An 18508-nucleotide genomic window follows, 5' to 3' on the forward strand; every position below is an offset into this window, starting at 1 on the left:
CATGCTTGGGAGAAATCTTTTAGGAAAGAATCTTTATGTTGGTGGCCTCTATTTAACAAAGGCTTGTTAAATATCCAACAAAGTATAAGTACAATGCAATTATGTTCTCTATGATTTCCAATTTTGTAATGGTCAAGATTTGATCTACTTTGGCACCCTCTTTTGTGAAAATTTGCCTTTGACTTACTGATACTTTCCTCAAGAATATCTTCAATATTTGCATGTAGATGATTTTCATTTTTTATAAGTGCAAAATAAGGCATATAAGTCAGAATCCATAGTTGTCTTCCCAGTCATTTAGTTTTAATATTAATAAAGTCCAAGATTTTTCTATACTTCAGTCTCTTTCCCTCCTTATGAATACCTTATGAATCTGTCTCTTAATATTTAGACAACTGACTTGCCCAAAGCATGGATATTCTCTCTCTACTCTTTGTCTAAACTAATTATCTTCCCTGTCTTTGATTTCTTTAATCTCACTTCTGCCATCTATACTAGAACATAGAAAGCTAGCTAGCTATTTAGATAGATGATAGATTCATACATTCATAGGTACACAGATAATATAGTTATACAAAGAAATTCAAAACACATCTAAAAAAGAAGATACCAAAAGTGTGAAAAATGTTGACCTCATTAATATAAAAATTAGGAAATTGAACGAGCATCTATAAGTATCAATTTATGTTTATTTTCCCTTCTATATCCAATTTTATTGGAACCTTTTTGTACATATATTGAAGTGATCTTTTATATGGATATCAGCAGAAAACACGGAGACTTTTACAATAGTGCTCCACAATAGAACACATCTTGATAAATAAAATTTATTGGAAGTTGTATAAAATACAAGATCCCACTATCCATATGTAAATTATATATCTATATATAGATATATAATATGCATGTGCATAAATACATGCATCCATGATACATACATTGATAGAGTAAAACACCTTAAAAATTCTTTAAAAATGTGTGTCCCATCCATGAATGATAATTTTAAAGATTCCTTGAAAGGTATAACAACAGGGATAGAGATAATAACAAGGGTAGAAATAATATTGTTTAATTAGCATTTGACCAAAATATCAGGTGAGGTATAAAATAAAGACATATGTATAGAAAGATATATATATATATATATATATATATATATATATATAGAGAGAGAGAGAGAGAGAGAGAGAGAGAGAGAGAGAGAGAGAGAGAGAGAGAGAGAGAGAGAGAGAGAGAGATGAAGTCTTTTTCCTTAATTTTCAGGGCTTTTGTTTCTTGGGTAAAGTTTGTCATCTATATTAATTGTCCTTGCCATTCTTTTATCCCTAGGTATTCCATTTTATATATCTTGTTTCATTTTTTCCAGTTGCTCTTAAGTCTTTGAAACCAGGGATCTTTTTGTTTTTCTGTTTGGTTTAGGTTCTACTAGACTATCTGTTTGTTAATTACTATCATCTTCTTCTTAGTTTACCCACATATCTCACTGAAAAATAATTCTTTATTGTGTTTAGCATTTTCTTCATATTTTACTTACAGTTTATTTGCAGTTTACTTACATCTGCAATTTCAGTTTCTGGTCTGGAACATTGTATGTGGGTCAAACTTTGCTCATCTACTTCTAGATGGTGTTGTCAACCCTTCTCTGTCTGAGACTAGTGCTTAATAATAGGCTCTGCCTTCCGAAACAATTCTTTGCCCTTGTCTCCTCCTGTGCTTCAGGTTCAGATTGCCTTGGATGTTGATCTGGACCTGTCTCTAATAGCAGTCTGAGATCAGGGATTTCCCTGTTCTGGACAGTATTTGGGGCCTCTTTTCTTTTTGGGTTTTAGGTCTGCTTTGCTTTAGGATTGGACTGCTTTGCACTGTGTCTTCTATCTTTATATTCTGATTTTTTTGTGTGTGTATGGGGGGTAGGGTGTGTCCTGCACTGGACAGAAGACTATATGGCTGATTTCCCTTGGTTTTCTTTCTTTATCATGCTAATCAAGTACATTTTTCAGCTTTAGTGGTGTGTTTTCAGGGGAGTTTGGCTACTCTAGGTCCCATCATACTTCCATCTTCTCACAGTTCACCTCACTGGGTCACCAAGAGATTAATTTACTCGTCCTCAGACATAACAGCCAGAATATTTTGGAAGCAAAATTTAAAGTTTTCAACTCTGCGGCTACATCTCTATACACTATACCACTTTTGTAGTCGTAGCACAAATAATTGTGTTCTCCTACAGGCTGAGTGCATTTTAAGATACCTTGTACAGTGTAAGAAGCATTGCTATTTCAGAAAAGAGGAGTAGCAGAGAAAATAAGATAGATAAGACCATATAAAAAGTTCTTCCTTGATCAGCAAAAGTAAGACCCAAGATTACTTTCCTTGTATTTTATCCATTAAGCTAGTCTGTCTTCTCATGAATTGCACCAATGTTATGAGCCTCTCTGTATGTCTCTTCCTATGTGTGTCTCTCTATCTGTCTCTGCCTCTTTCTCTGTCTTTTTCTCTGTCTCTCTCTTTTTTTGTTTGTTTTGCTGCTATGTGTAGTACAGGGTTGTTTTTGTTTTTTAATACTTAAAATTGAAATAAACAAATAAAATTTAATTAAAATAAATAACTGAAAGAAATGTTAATTTTAGTTAGAAGTTGGTGAAAATAAAGCCATATTTTTCCCATTCAAGTTCGTGGATTCCCAGAAATTTATGATTAGACAATCTGGGAGCCCAGCTCCAGGTGAAGAAACTCCACTTTATTTTATTTTTAATTTTTTAAATTAATTTATTAGTTTTTAGTTTTCAACATTCTCTTCCATAAGATTTTGAGTTCCAAATTTTCTCCCCATCTCTGTCCTCCACTCACCCCAAGAGAGCATTAATTCTGATTATCCATTCAGCCAACCTCCCTTCTCTTCGAATATACCCCTCCCTTCTCTTATCCCCCTCCCCTCTATTTTCTTGTTGTCATATTCATCCTTTGTTGCTGAAGAAGACCATGCCATCAGAAAAATGGTGGGAACATGATTTGCACTTGATTTTGTTTTCAGTGAGGGAGGGGTGTGGAAGGTCACCAGCTTCACTTCTCCTTCAGAGCCATCTGAATCCAGTGACCAGGTATTCATCAGGATGACTGGAGATGACCCAGGATGCACTGGGAGACCTTAGCCCCTTTAGGCCAAGATCTATCTAGGTACTCATTGAGGGTGAGGTAACTTGTAGGGCAAGACAGATTTCTATATCCCATTGCCTGTATGTCTTATTTCCCAGTTGTACGTAAAAACAATTTTTAACATTAATTTTTAAAACTTTGAGTTCCAACTTCTCTCCCTTCTCCCCTCCCCACCAACTTCTATTGAGAAGGCAATTCCACATAGGTTATATGTGTGTAGTCATGAAAAACTCTTCCATAACAGTCATGTTGAGAAAGACTACATTTTCCTCCATCCTATCCTGCCCCCCATTTATTCCATTCTCTCTTTTGACCCTGTCCCTCCTCAAAAGTGTTTATTTCTAATTACCTCCTCCCATTAGCCCTCCCTTCTATCATACCCTATCCCAGACTTGTTCCCTTCCTCCCTACTTTCCTGTAGTGTAAGATGGATTTTCATACCGAATTGAGTGTGCATATTATTCTCTTCTTTAGCCAAATCCAATGAGAGTAATGTTCAATCTTTCCCTCTCACCTCCCCCCTCTTTCCCTTTTTCTTGCCTCTTTTATGTAAGACATAATTTACCCCATTCTATTTCTCCCTTTCTCCTCTCAATATATTCCTCTCTCCTTAATTTTATTATTTTAGATATCATCCCCACCTATTCAATTAACCCTGTGCCCTCTATGTGTATATAATCCCTCCAACTAGGGGCAGCTAGGTGGTGCAGTGGATAGAGGCAAGAGTGCAAGAGTTAGGAGGACCTGAGTTCAAATCGCACCTCAGACACTTGACACTTCCTAGCTGTGTGACCTTGGGCAAGTCACTTAACCTCAATTGCCTCATTCTGGGTCATCTCCAGTCATCCTGATGAATATCTGATCACTGGATTCAGATGGCTCTGGAGGAGAAGTGAGGCTGGTGACCTGAACAGTCCTCCCTCACTCAAAAAATAAAGTGAAGTGCAAATCATGTCATTATTTCTCTGACAGCATGGTCTTCTTCAGTAATGAAGGACAAACACACACACACACACACACACACAAGTCCTTCAACTACCCTAATACTGAGAAAAGTCTCAAGAGTTCCATATATTATCTTTCATGTAGGAATGTAAACAGTATAACTTTAGTAAGTCCTTTGTGATTTCTCTTCCTTGTTTACCTTTGCATGGTTCTCTTGATTCTTGTATTTGAAAGTCAAATTTTCTATTCATATCTGGACTTTTAATCAAGAATGTTTGAAAGTCCTCTATTTCATTGAATGACCATTTTTCCTCCAAAGTATTATACTCAGCTTTGCTGGGTATAATTCTTGGTTTTAATTACAGTTCCTTGGACCTCTGGAATATCATGTTCCAAGCCCTCAAATCCCTTAGTGTAAAAGCTGCTAGATCTTGTGCTATCCTGATTATATTTCCACACTACTCAAATTGACTCTTTCTGGCTGCTTGCAATATTTTCTCCTTGACCTGGGAACTCTAGAATTTGGCTACAACATTGCTAGTGTTCCTTTTTGGATATCTTTCAGGAGGCAATCAGTGCATTCTTTCAATATCTATTTTACCCTCAATTCTAGAACATCAGGGCAGTTTTCCTTGATAATTTCTTGAAATATGATTTCCAGACTCTTTTTTTTTTTTTATCATAACTTTCAGGTAGTTCAATAATTTTTAAATTGTCTCTCCTGAATCTATTTCCTAATTCAGTTGTTTTTCCAATGATGTATTTCACATTGCTATTTTTTTCATTCTTTTGGTTTTGTTTTATAATTTTTTTGGTTTTTCATAAAGTCCTTAACTTCCATCTCCTTCATTCTAATTTTGAAGGAATTATTTTCCTCAGTGAGCTTCTGGATCTCCTTTTCCATTTGGCCAGTTCTGCTTTTTAAGACATTCTTCTCCTCATTGGCTTTTTGGATCTCTTTTGCCATTTGGGTTAGTCTATTTGTTCTGGTATTATTTTGTTTGACATTTTTTGGGTCCCCTTTAGCAAGCAGTTGATAAAGTTGTTTTAATCATCCTTGTCACCAAAGTAAGATTCTACAGTCTGATTTTTTTTTTCCTCTTTTTGCTCATTTCCCTAGCCAATTACTTGACTTTTGAGTTCTTTGTCAAGATAGGTCTCTGCTTCCAGTAGGGTTGGGAGTGTACTCTCAGCTGTTTGACACCATCCCACCATCTGTGGGCCTAGAGCTCCAGAAACAGCTACTGCCACCACCCCTGCTGCTGCTGTGGCTGCTGGTGGCTCCTCAGCCCCCTCTGCTGTCCTGGGGTTGGGGTCAGACCACTCTACTCTCTCACACAGGTCAGAGAGGTTTTTTCTACAGACCTTCCAATTTGCCCTTGTGTTTTGGGGGTTGTGAAGTCTGGAAACCACCACAAGTGCCAGCGATTCAGTCCTCCAAGGCCTGCTCAGTTCTTGTCTGTGCTGGCGCGGCCCATACTGGAGTGCACTCTGCTCCCAGACCCACACAAAAGACTTTCTGTCAACCTTCCAGGCTGTTTTGGGCTGGAGATTTGCTTCACTCCATCATTCTGTGGGTCTGCAGCTCCAAAATCTATTTGGAGTGATTTTTTACAGGTATTTGACTGGGTTTGGGGGGAGAGCTCTAACAAGTGTATGTTTTTACTCCGCCATCTCGACTCTGCCCCCAAGAAACTCCACTTTAGATGAAGATGGATCAACAAGTTCAACAACTCTGTCTCTCTTGTTTTTTCTCATGTTAGTCAAAGGTTACATTTTTGAATGGTCACGTTGTTGCTGAATAGAAGCAACTGAGGGAAGTCAAAGTGACATAACTTCCTCAGTCCCAAACCTAGGTGTTTATTGATGTTCACAGCTATAGTTAACATAATTGTCCTTATTATAATAAAGATGCTGTCTTGGACTCATCACTGTATTTCAACTTTTTCATGATGGCAATGGGAACAAATAAATCAAAGTTCAGGACTAAATAAAATGAAACAACAATGATTTTTTTTGTGATAGTTGTGGCAAAAAGCCCATCAAAACTAACAATCACCAAAAACCCTCACATGCATTTCCTTAGCAATAACTGATTTCAAGTATCACTTCAGTGACCCAACAAGATAGCACAAAATATTGAACCATATATAGTTATTAAGACAATAGCACTATATTTAGATATTTGAGAATTCTAAAGTTAAGCAACTCAACTCAATTCCACAAGCATTTGTTAAGCTACGTGTGCCTCCTATGTTGGCCAATGGAATTTGTTTCTTCCAAAGATTCTGGTTAGCACAAAGTTCAAAGAGAATACAAATTTGCTCTAGATGGTTAGATCATCTCAATGTTCCTATTATTTAGTAACAATATAATGATTATGTCAAGCTTCAAAACATTGTTGAGTCTTCTAAATGAGATAATTACTCAAAGAGAGTTCAGCTTAATTATTACCATAGGAAAAAAAACTCAAGTGGTTAAAGAATGCCTATTGAGCTGGAGGGACAACCCATAGAGCTGCTTCATTAGTACATGCCTCTTGGAAAGATCCTACATATGGATAATAAGCCTGAACCCAAATTTGAACAGCAGGAGGAGACCAGATTGGAGTGTCTTTGTGGAAATACAAAGTGATTTTAAAGATCCCAAATTTCCCTGAAATGTAGGTTTATATTCCTAACATTGACATTATTTTTGCTCATGCTGAATGTCTGTGAGCTATGTACAGACATTCTCAAAAAAAAGTAAAATCATGTATCATCCAAAGAGCAAATCAGGGAAGGGGCATACAGGGGAGGAAGGAGTCTGCAACAGATTTCCAACAAATAATTTTATAGGAAAAGCTGTACAACATTTCATAAAATATCTGACTAGAAAAGTCAAATTTATCGAGTAAGAGCAAGCAACAAGTGATGGACAGCTCCCACACTTCACTTGTATCTGTCCAATGCAAGGGATCTAGATGAGAGCATCTAGCAATTTTGTGGAGGATTTGTGGAAAACTGTGGATAAGAGACATTCAAAATAATAAAAACAAGAGTCATAACATTAAGATAGATGCCATGGATTGAGAACTGAGTCAAGAAGTTAGGATCTCAAGTCTTTTCTTTGATACATGATGACAACTAAGGCCTCCTGGTGTTTGAATGAGCTCACTAAGAATATAAGTTGTAGAAGTGGTGTTAATATGCATTATTAGGTGGAGTTTCCTTTTATGTAATTTTCTTAACAATGACATCTCAAGTGCAGCTCAAATAATATCAACAAGGGCCATGTATATGCAGTAGCACTTGAAGATTGGCAAAGTGTTTTACATAGTGGTAGATGGATGGTAATCTATAATTTTGAAGGAAGCACCCACATTAGTGTGATCACAGACCTATCAAAGCATTTTGTTTTTTTTTCAAGGTCCTTGCTATAAAGCCCAATAGATAGCCTTGGGGATATAAAGATGGTAACTCAAGTATTGATAGTGCTTTAAGTTTTTCTCAGAGATCTTACCTTCTAAGATCATGGAGAAGTAGGTACTAATTTCATTTCCCCCATATTGCAGATTAGAAAGGTGAGGCTCAGCTGACAGAATAAGAGAGTGTTGCCTTTTGTACTTGTATCTCTAGTATTTAGCATGGTGCTTGGAAAAGAGTAAGCACTTAATGAATTATTGTTCATCCAACCATCCTTTCATTCATTTATTCAAAGAAGTCTATTCATTGAATGGGTATATCTCACTCAAAGTGATAATGCTATAAGACCTTAGCTTAAAAGCGCCAGGATTTCACCTTGCATTGCGGGCCATCTCCAGCCATCCTGATGAATATCAGGCCATGGGATCCAGATAGCTCAGGAGAAGTAGATGAGGTTGGTGACCTTGAACAGCCCTCCCTCACTCAAATCAAAGTCAACTTCAAGTCATGTCATCATCTTGATGTCATGGTCCTCTTTGAGAACGAAGGACAAACACAAAATATAGTTAGTATGGGAGCCAAAATTCAAATCAGGTTTCCTGTCTAGAAGATTAGTCTTCTGTCCCTTATACGACACCAACTCACTGAGAAATATGACAATGTCTCTGGCTTCAGGGACCTTATAATTTAATGAGGAGAAGAGACTATAAGATAAGGGAGCAAACTTTTAACATTCATTTCATGACTCTTTCCTAATTTTATTTAGCTGAGTCACTTTTTTACCCTTTTGTGTTGCTGTGGATTAGGTAGGGCTTTATTGTTTGCGTGTTTGGTTGAGTTAGTTGGGTTTTCTTCCTAGTAACTAGAAAAGAAGAAAAGCAATCCCAACATCTGAAGCAAGATTCATATTATATCTATGTGACTGCATAATTAAAAAGTGATTAATATCTTAAACCTATTTTTTTTAGTGAAAGGAACTAACATACGAGCTGAAGATGCATATACCAATTTCATTTGGAGTGACTGGTAGATAATAAATATGGGGAAAACATAATTGGAAAGTAAAACCCAACTCTACTATGCCAGCACCCTTTCTCAACAATTAAATGCAAAGAAGACTACACAAAAGAAATAATTTTATTGTACAAATAAAATAAATGTATTTCTGTAAGTGATGATGCTGTAGTTTTCATTCATGAAAACTGTTTCTCTAAAATTTTAAATGTATTTCTAAAGCACTTCAGGTGTTATTTAGGCATATACTGGTATATACATATATATTTTTGTCCTGAGAGTTTATAAATTACAAACAATTATTGGAAATCAGATGTATTTCTATTTGATATTGACAATTTTTATAATTATAATTATTCTTGATTTGTGTGTGTGTGTGTGTAAAGAAATGCACATGTATTCACTTGGCATCCCTAGGGCTTATTCATTTGGCATTTCTGAGAGGGGAGACAAGAGGAAAAAATGGAAGGAAATGATGGGAAGAAGGTGAAGAAGTGAGAAGAAAGAAAGAGAAGAGGAGAAGAGAGGAGAGAGAAAAATATGATAGCTGATGACATTTATAATGATATTCACCTTCATGAGAAATTAAAGTAATAATTTATTTGTATTTGTAAAATAGTGAATTTTTTTAAATTCACATTACTATGACTAGACACCAGATGTGGTTGTGCAAGTGTTTGTACAAAAATCTTTAGAGAGAATCTGAAAAACTTTGATTCTTATCCCCAGACTGTTTCTCTAAAATTAATATGTTTGAATTATGTTTCTGTTTATTTGCTTATTTGTTTAGCTTGTGTTTATATCTCAGGGATTATTATGAAAGCAAGATTTCTGGAAAATAAAAAGAAAACTCAAAATTCATTATAGTAGAAGGATTGGAAAAGGAAAGAAAGAATTTAGGTAAAATTATTTATAGGGACAACTAGATGGTGCAGTGACTAGAGCACCAGGTCTGACAGGAAGAACTGCATACAAATTTGGCCTTAGACGCTAACAAGCTGTGTGACTCTGGACAGTTCATTTAATGATGTTTCCCTTAGTTTCCTCATCTGTAAAATGAGCTGGAGAAGGAAATGGCAAACTACTCCAGCGTCTACCAAGAAAACCCTGGGTCAGACACAATTGAAAAACAACAAAAATGTCATTTATGACATATTTCCATTTATTAAATATTTTAACTAGATTAAGAAGTTATTTGGATTAGAGCACCAGGCCTGGGGTCAGGAAGATCTGAGTTCAAATCTGGCCTCAGAGGCTTACCAGTTGTGTGACCACAGAGAAGTCACTTAACCCTGCTTGCTTCCAAAAATAAAAACAAAATAACAAGAAATGATCTAATAAAATGATACCGCTGTCATATAGCATTTTTATTTCTTTATTTTAAAAATCCTTTCCTGTGCGTGCAAGCGCCTCAAAATTCATGTAGGTTTTTCCTTTTCCATGCATATTTATTACATATATTCATTGGATGCACCCAACATTAGTTGGCTCTGAGCAAGTTTATAATTATGTTATTTAAAAAAAAAAAAAAAACAGGTTTTCCATGAAGATTTATGTTTCAAAATACACCATAAAGCTCTCTTTAGCCAATATACACTTAAATCATGAGGGCCTGAGCAATGCACTGGGGTCCTGAAGCTTCTCTTGGTGGTAAAGTAATAAACTGGATTTAGAACCTGATGATTTGACTTCAACTTCTGGCTTTGCCATCTGCTACCCATGTAACTTTGAACAAGTCACTTAACTTTCATGGTTTCCTCATCTGTTATAACAGCAGTAGCAACAACAACAGAATTGATCTGTTGTTGTATACGATCTCCAAGATCCTTGCCAGTTCTCAAATTATATGGGATCACTATGCCAACTGCCACTATTATGCCCTTCTTTCTATCAGCATCGACCTCCTTCCCTGTCTGTAATTTAATTTTGCTGTCAGCACCTACTCTTTCCTTCACCCCTCAAAATCTTTTGCCAGACCACACCTTTAGCTTTCTTATTTGCAAACTGAAACTATTACCCTAAATATCCAAAAATATCTAGAGACTTTGGAGAATCATCTAGTCTAACCCTTATCTTATTCATAGGGAAACTGAGGTCCAAACAGGTAAAGCAAACTGAGGTTTATTTGCATTAAAAAGGAAGTTAGCTATTTCCTGGGTAGGAATGGAGCTGTCCACAGCTGAAAGTTGTTTGGAATTTCTAGGAAGTAAGGGTTAGCACCAAATACTGGGGACATTGCTAGCTATCACATTATGCGAATTAATGGGAAATTACACATACATACAAACACGTGTGTATATTCCCTAAGCTCTCAAACCTATGTGATACCTATTAGATTTAGATCCTACCTTACAGTGAAGTAGCCAGTTTTCCCTTTGAATTTTAATCTCTTTCTTTTGCTTCCACATTTGGGATATACCTCCTGTCTCTGGCCATTGTCTGGTGACAATCTTTTGAGAAAGAAGATTGTTATCTCAACTGATTTGCCACCTGCTTCTTGTCCCTTGCTACCAGAACTATTAATGCTAGCACTGCCGACTATACCTATCCAGTGAAGATTATTCAGCTAAGTTATGTCCTGCTCCATGGAGGGCTATTAGAAATAGCTTCTAAAGAAATCTGTCCTTGGGCACATATGGGAAAAGGATCAAGAGAAAAATTCAAGGTCACAAAGGTTACTAGTGTCTACTCCAACTTTTAGATTATTCAGGTTTCCTGACTCTAGCTACATTAAAAAAAAAAAAAAAACTTGTCAGGCTGAAGTCGTGTCTTTATTTTAACCTCAAATTCAGAATGAAAGTCAACCAAAAAGGAAACTTTATAATTCAATGCATACAAACATATACATATATGTGTATATGCAAATTACATGTTATAATGTATATGGAGAGAAAAGGTATGATTAGCACTAATTATGATGCCATTTGTGTCCTTAGAATATTATATGCCATCAATAATTATTTCACATTCCCAAGTCTAGGCTCCACAAGCAGATGGTAAACATCTAGAGATTAAGGATTGTCTGTTATATTTATGTTCCTTCTACCTTCACAATACCTAAATCTTGCAGCCTAGGCAATAGAAAATGAATAAATTACTGATTGCTTCTTAATTGATTGGTGAAATTTCAATGTATCACTTTGTCCATGTCACACTTTGACTCAAAAATCATCAGGGACTTTACATTTCCTACCCATTAATTTTTTTTTTAATACTGAATATCATACTTAAGACCTTGAATAATATGCTTTCAAACTCTCTTTCCATTCTTATTGTATACTACGTAATGGTGCATTTGGTATTTTGTGTTCTAACCATGTTCATTTATTCCACTTCTATTCTTCCATTGACTATTCCTATACAATTTTTTTCATCTCCTCCATGATGGCTTTCCCGAACCACTTGATAGGGGTGATTTGTCTCATCCTAAATTCATTATATACATTCCCTTTGCCCTCACTCCAAATTTTTTTCTACAATCCACACTGCTCCTTGAGAATGATGCTTATGTGGCATCATGTCCATGTTTGTAATTCCATTAATTAACATGGGACTTTGCAGATAATAAATATTTGTTAATTTGAATTAAACACCTACTATTACTTTGTTACCCACACACTAAGTGGCTCTTCCATAATTGTATTATTATTTTTTTCTATATTGAATTGAATTGTCTTATATTTTGAATATGAATGGCTTTTGAAATCAATGGATTCTATTGTTATGTATCCAAAAAGATTCCCTTTAATTTGACTTGCCATTTTGAAGTAAAGTGAAAATAATATGGAAGATGCTAACAAAGTAGTTTATCTACTCACTGGCCTAAAGCCACTGTTCATTGACTTTTCTACTTTTCTGTGTCTAGTCTCCAGCTCAGTCTTCTGTTTTTGGATTATGACAGTTCAGTGTAGACTTTTTCTCCACATGTGTAAGAACTACATCTGCATGTGAATATACACAAACAAATAATTAACTAGCAAGCAAATATCAGTAAGATTAGCCTAGCATGTTGGAACAAATCTTGATAAATCCGCCTCAGTAACAATACTCTAACTACATCACCATGAGTAGAATATAAATTCAGCCTATTGAAGTATTGTGTCGGGAAAGATATTTTAATATAACTGTTAGTCAGCTACTATTATTGGGAGATTAAAGCTATTGAGCTGCCAATGAAACTTGGACCAAAAAAAAAGGGAATTTGAAAATGCAAACTGGAGAGAAGATAGTCATAAATATCTTTTATCCATCAACAAACCCTTGCTGATGCAAGACACTATTTTAATGGGCAACTTTTAATGGCTCTTTATACTTCCATGCATACATACCCAAAATGGACATCTCTGGAACAGTAGCATGATATGGTCCATTAAGAAACTCCGGTGCATTGTCATTGATGTCTTGAACTTTAATAATGAATTCGGAAGGAGGCTCCAGAGGTTTGTTTGTTTCCCAATCGACTGCTTGAGCTGTTAGAGTGTATTCAGCCTTTTCCTCACGGTCAAGTCTTTTTATAGCATGAATATCTCCTGTTATGTCATTGATCTGAAAGATAGTCCCAGCTCCATCTCCCGATAGAATGTACTTGATTTTTTTGCTTCCAGGATCCAAGTCAGTGTGGAGCTAAAATGAGAAATTAGAATTTTCTTAGTGAGGAAGCAGCATTTTGCCTTGCTCTGTAGCAACTTAATCATGCATTTCTTCAGTTATCCTTTTTGTACTTTAATTCCATTTCCAGTAATCCCTATCTCAGTTTACGGTGCACAAAGAAACCATGCATTTGTATGCACACTAATCAAAATGGAATGTAATCATCAGAACCTAATGAGCCTGCCTATTTGAAAAGCAGTTGTGTGTGTGTGTGTGTGTGTGTGTGTGTGTGTATTTCAATTCCCCCTTAAATATGAATATCTTTTGAAGAGTAAGGATTCCATTCAAATAGTTGATTAGTATCCCTACTTAACTAGGTCACAGTTTCTCACATTATTGTCTTTGATCTGACTTTTACCAGGTCAGGCTTTTTTTTTTTTCCCAATCATTTTCACTTGCCACTGTTTGGGAAAGAGGAAGATAGACCACAGCATAAAATTCCACTGGGTGTTGTAGCAAAAGGTTGTCTCCATAAACTACATTAGTAATTGAAACCATTGCTCAAATACACATATAAAGAGTTTAGCCCAGTTTTTTAGCCAGTTCTTAAAGCTAAAATTTTCTTTCCCTGACATTCAAAACCCAAACAAGAAAAGAAACAAAAATTGTTTATGGAAGCACTGAGAAATTCAAAATACAACCTTCCCTCAGGATCCTTTTTTTTTTTATTCCCAACAGTCCTTTTTTTCCTCTCATTTGAAATTTTGTTTAGGGCTTCAATAAACAAGAAGAAAGGATTTTCCAAATAACAAAGAAAGACTCCAGATATATTCCAATATTTTTTATTTTGGATTTTTTCCCCTTAAACTCAATCATCAGGTTACATCAAATATTTATGGAATCTTAAAATGCATACTTTTCTTTTATTGTATCAAATTTATTAACGTGAGCAAATATTAAAATATTACTTTATCTTAATGAGTATGGGATTATAATTCATTTAATATGATATTAATCCTAATTTATGATCATTTTAATTTATGTACATATTTAACATGTCTATTAGCATTTTTATTAAAAAGAGAATTTGAATAATATATCACTAATGGAGGGTTTCCATCCACATGCAAGACATTCCTATTACATAAAAGTAGTTTAGGATCCAGATTAATATACTAACTTCCCCCTAGTAACAAATGAACAATTTAAATTGGTTTGGGATTAATTTGCATTTATCTTCCTGATGACAGAGAGGATGGACTATTGTCTTCAAATCTTTCAACACTACCTGCCACTGTTCTGATTGGGAGATGTTAGTTTTGAACTTCAATTTAGATCTTGAGTGCTATGATACCAAAAATCTGTCTCAATCAGAATTATGAAACTGAAACCCTTGAGAGGTGATACCTGTGAATAATTCTGAAGGAAAACTATGTCAGAATAATGTTGCATGTGCCATTTTGTTTTACATGTCACAAGATTTTAATTCAGAAGACTGCACAGTAGACAACTTTCAGTTCTTTGATCCACTCTGTTGGGGGCTGGGGGTGGGAGAAGAGAGTGGGAGGGGTTGAGGAAGGTAGGGAAACAAATAATTTCAAATATATTTTCGGTCATCTTATGATCTGCAAATTCTTTTTTAACCTCAAAAAAGAAAACCCGGAGCTTGAAAATACTGTGAAAGTGACAGCAAAATTGTAATGATGATCAACTGTGAAAGAATTGGCTACTTTGATCAATACAATGATCCAAGACAATTCCAAAGGAATTATGATGAAAGAAATGTTATACACCTCCAGAGAGAGAATTGATGAACTCTGCAAATTGAAGTATAATTGTCTCACTTTATTTTTCTTATATTTACTGAAATATAGCTAATAGGGAAATATGTTTTGCATGATTTCACATGGATAATTGACATTATATTGCTTGACTTCTCAGTGGGTGGAGGAGGGGTGAGAAAGGAGTTAGAAAATTTGGAATTGAAAATTTAAAAAGAAAACAATGTCAAAAATAAAATAAATAAATCAACATGTTAAAAAAACACACTGAAAACAGTCTATGCAGTTTTCCAATTCAATTATTCATTTACACACTTGTTTTATTCCATAAATTAAAAATTTTAAAAAAAAGAGGTAGTGTGGCACAGTGAGTGCATAGAGTGCCAGACTTGGAATCAGAAAAATTTACCATGATACACCAAAAGGCACCCTAGTGGCCTGTAAAGATACTTTCCAGCTGCATGACTATATGTGATTCACCTAACCTCTTTAATGTTCTCGTCCAGAAAATGGAAACAATAATATCTCCAATTTATACCTCACAGGGTGGTTGTAATGTTCAAACGAGATAATGAAAGTAAGTTGTTCAGTCGTTTTTCAGTTGTGTCTGTTTCTTTGTGACCCCACTTGGAGGGTTTTTGCTTTATTGTGTTTTGTTTCTTGGCAAAGATACTGGAGTGATCTGTCATTTCCTTATCCAGCTCATTTTACAGATCAGAAAGCTGAGGCAAGCAGGATTAAGTAACTTGCCCATGACCAAACAGCTAGTAAATAGCGGAGACAAATTTGAACTCGGGAAGATGAGCTTCCCTGACTCCAGCCCCAGCATTTAATTCACTGTGCCACCTAAGCTGTCCAAATTCAGGTATTAAAATTTTAAAGTGCTCTGTTTTTTGTGGGTTATCGTTGATGATACAATGAATAGTTTAGTATTTGGTTATCTAGTTTCCTTATAAAATGAGGAAAAAATTATGCATGTAATCTGTAATTTTGCCCCAAGGCTCTACTTCAAGACACCCCCCCTCAATATTACTTCCCACTATATACATGCCAGTTGTTGCTTCTCCATCTTTCTAGCTAGCTTAGGCACCCTCCCCATCCTCACTCAGACTGATCCCAAGGATGCAAATTCATTGGCTCTTTGGGGACACAGTCCCCTTGGATTTCAAATATTTAAAATTTCATAAACCATCTTCAGCCATTATGAATAAATTCCATTTCCATATGTACTTCAAGAATTTAATTTATATGTTTTATAAGCAATAGAAAGGAGGGACTTTTAAAAATAAACTGGGATAGACTGGTTTTGGGGGTTAGTTATAGTAGCACCAGTACAATATTCACAGCGCTTACCACAGCCATGAATATCCTGGCACAAATCTGAATTGTGAAATACCACACACTCTCCACATGGAAGACAGAACCAAAACATTTATTCAGATACCAGAAAGCCAAATCCATCAGAGTAACAAAAATCTATACATAATAACAATGTAGATGACAACACCATCCCTAAGCCTTCCCCCTATTAGGCTTCCCACAAACTAGTTCCATTAAAGAAATCATAAGCAAGCTCCCTGAAGCAAAATCACAATCACTTTCACTCACCCTAGCCATCAGCCTGCAGCCTTCCTAGTTCTGACTGCTCTCTGACCAGTTTCCTCTCAGCTCTGCTTTACTCTGACTCTTCCTGTTTCACCCATTCAGCAAACTCCTCCTACCACAGGCTCCATGTGATTCAGACTTCCATGTGACTCAGGCTTCCCTGTGACCCAGGCAGGTCACATGGGGCTATTAATGAATTTTGAAAGATCTCCCCATTTAAATTATCATTAAAGTTGTATTGATTTAAATATGATTTAAAGAAAATAAATCTAGAATTGTAATATCATTGTAATTTCTACAATGTAAAATTCTACTGCTCAATTTTGGCTCTAACTTATAAGCTTAGAAAGCTACCTAAGGGAGTTGAGAGGTTAATTAATTTGCCTGTGACCACATAGCCTTTCAGGCACAAAATACCTGAACCTGAGTCTTCCTGACTCTAAGTCTGGCTCTCTATCCATTGCATCAATTTTCTTTCTCTGTCATTATCATTAAGAATAAAAGGTGACATTTCTTGAGCATTTAATAGTAAAGAAAGTACTTTTATAAGAATTTAAAGTTTGCAAAGCATTGTCTCAATATATATTATCTTGTTGGATCTTTGAGATTTGTATCATCTTCATCTTTGAGGCAAGTAAGATCCAGAGAGAGACTGAAAGAACTTGTGGAAGATTCCATGGGCCTTGGTCTTTTTTACTAGCAAGGAAGTGTCACAGGCAGGATTTGAACACACATCTCCCTTAACTCTTAGTTTTGTGTTCTTTGTACAGGCTAAATGTTGTTCTGTTGAAAAACTTAAGAAGCACTTCCCTTTTAACTGAGAGATAGGTTGGGCAAGGAGTATTATCTCAATGGAAAGGTAAGGAAACCCAGATGGAGTGTTTGAAAGCTTTGCAGAGGATCATGGAACCAGGGGTTGAAAGCAGGTCTTGATTCAAAATCCACTACTCATCAAGCAAAGCAGAAGATAAAACCAACATCCGAACTTAAAATGTCTATAATTAACTCTCTAAAACCAGGTACGTTCAGGGTGGGAGAGCTACAAAGAGGAAATTAGAGATAATGAAAAATAGAATATTGAAAAAAGAGAATAGTGCCCAATGTATAAAGCTGGCCAAAATACTGAAAAGTCAAATGGAAAGTTAATATTCCAGTTTTGCAAAGACAGACAATAATCATTCAACATTCAGAGTGTGAAGAAAATGGCTAAAGTTTTCATCGTTTTTGACGCTGGGATCTCACTGCCAGACGTACACCCCAAGGAGAACGCAGACAAAAATAAATGGCCCATATCCACCCCAATAGTTATAGCAGCATTTTTTATTTAGTAGCAGAGAATAGGAAACAATGTAAATGATCTTCAATTGAGGAGCAGCTAACATGTTGAGTCCCACGAGCACTACACTTGTAGTCAGGAAGACCTAAGTTTGAAACTTGCCTTTGATACCCACAAGCTGAATGACCCTGGGTAAATCCCTTAAACCCACTCAGCCTCAGTTTCCTCTTCTTTAAACTGGAGAAAATGAAAGCACCAACTTTACAAGTTATTTGTGAAGATCACATGCAATCACATGTAAAGTGCTTTGTAAACTTTAACGTATTAAATAAATCCTAGTTATCATTATTATTATCAACATAGTGGGCAAATAATGAATAAAGAGAATTCAGAGAAAAATGAGATGCATATATGAAATAAATTTGCTTATACGGTATGTAATGAAGTAAGGGGGAACAAGAAAACAACGTACATAATGATATAAAAGAAAAAGTAAAACAGAACCAACAACAAACAGCGGCATCAACAAAAAATCTTGAAACTGTATCCTTATAATGATCAACCTTGGTCCTGAAAAAGAGCTGTGAAAATACATCTCAGCTCCTGCTTTGCATAGATGGTGGTCTATGGGTGCAGAGCATTTCATATACTATCAGATGTTTCTGATATGCTGGTGGGTTTCACTGAACTTCAGTTTCTTCTCTTTCCTATTCTCCATTATAAAGGGTGACGTAAGGGAT

The 18508-nt window shown here is 35.7% G+C and overlaps 1 protein-coding gene across 2 annotated transcripts in view; it reads right to left on the bottom strand.

The window, feature by feature from the left end:
- The window catches only part of CDH8 (cadherin 8), a 513100-nt gene that overhangs the window by 350342 nt on the left and 144250 nt on the right, over positions 1 to 18508 (bottom strand). For both annotated transcript variants that reach the window (XR_011972824.1, XM_072635913.1), the window contains exon 3: positions 12845 to 13139. Coding sequence is in view for 1 of the 2 variants with exons in the window: in XM_072635913.1 (XP_072492014.1) it covers positions 12845 to 13139 (295 nt within the window). In the remaining variant the exon portion in view is untranslated. The remainder of the gene's footprint in view (positions 1 to 12844; positions 13140 to 18508) is intronic.

Source organism: Notamacropus eugenii, chromosome 1 (assembly GCF_028372415.1).
Source record: "Notamacropus eugenii isolate mMacEug1 chromosome 1, mMacEug1.pri_v2, whole genome shotgun sequence".
NCBI classification, from domain to species: domain Eukaryota; kingdom Metazoa; phylum Chordata; class Mammalia; order Diprotodontia; family Macropodidae; genus Notamacropus; species Notamacropus eugenii.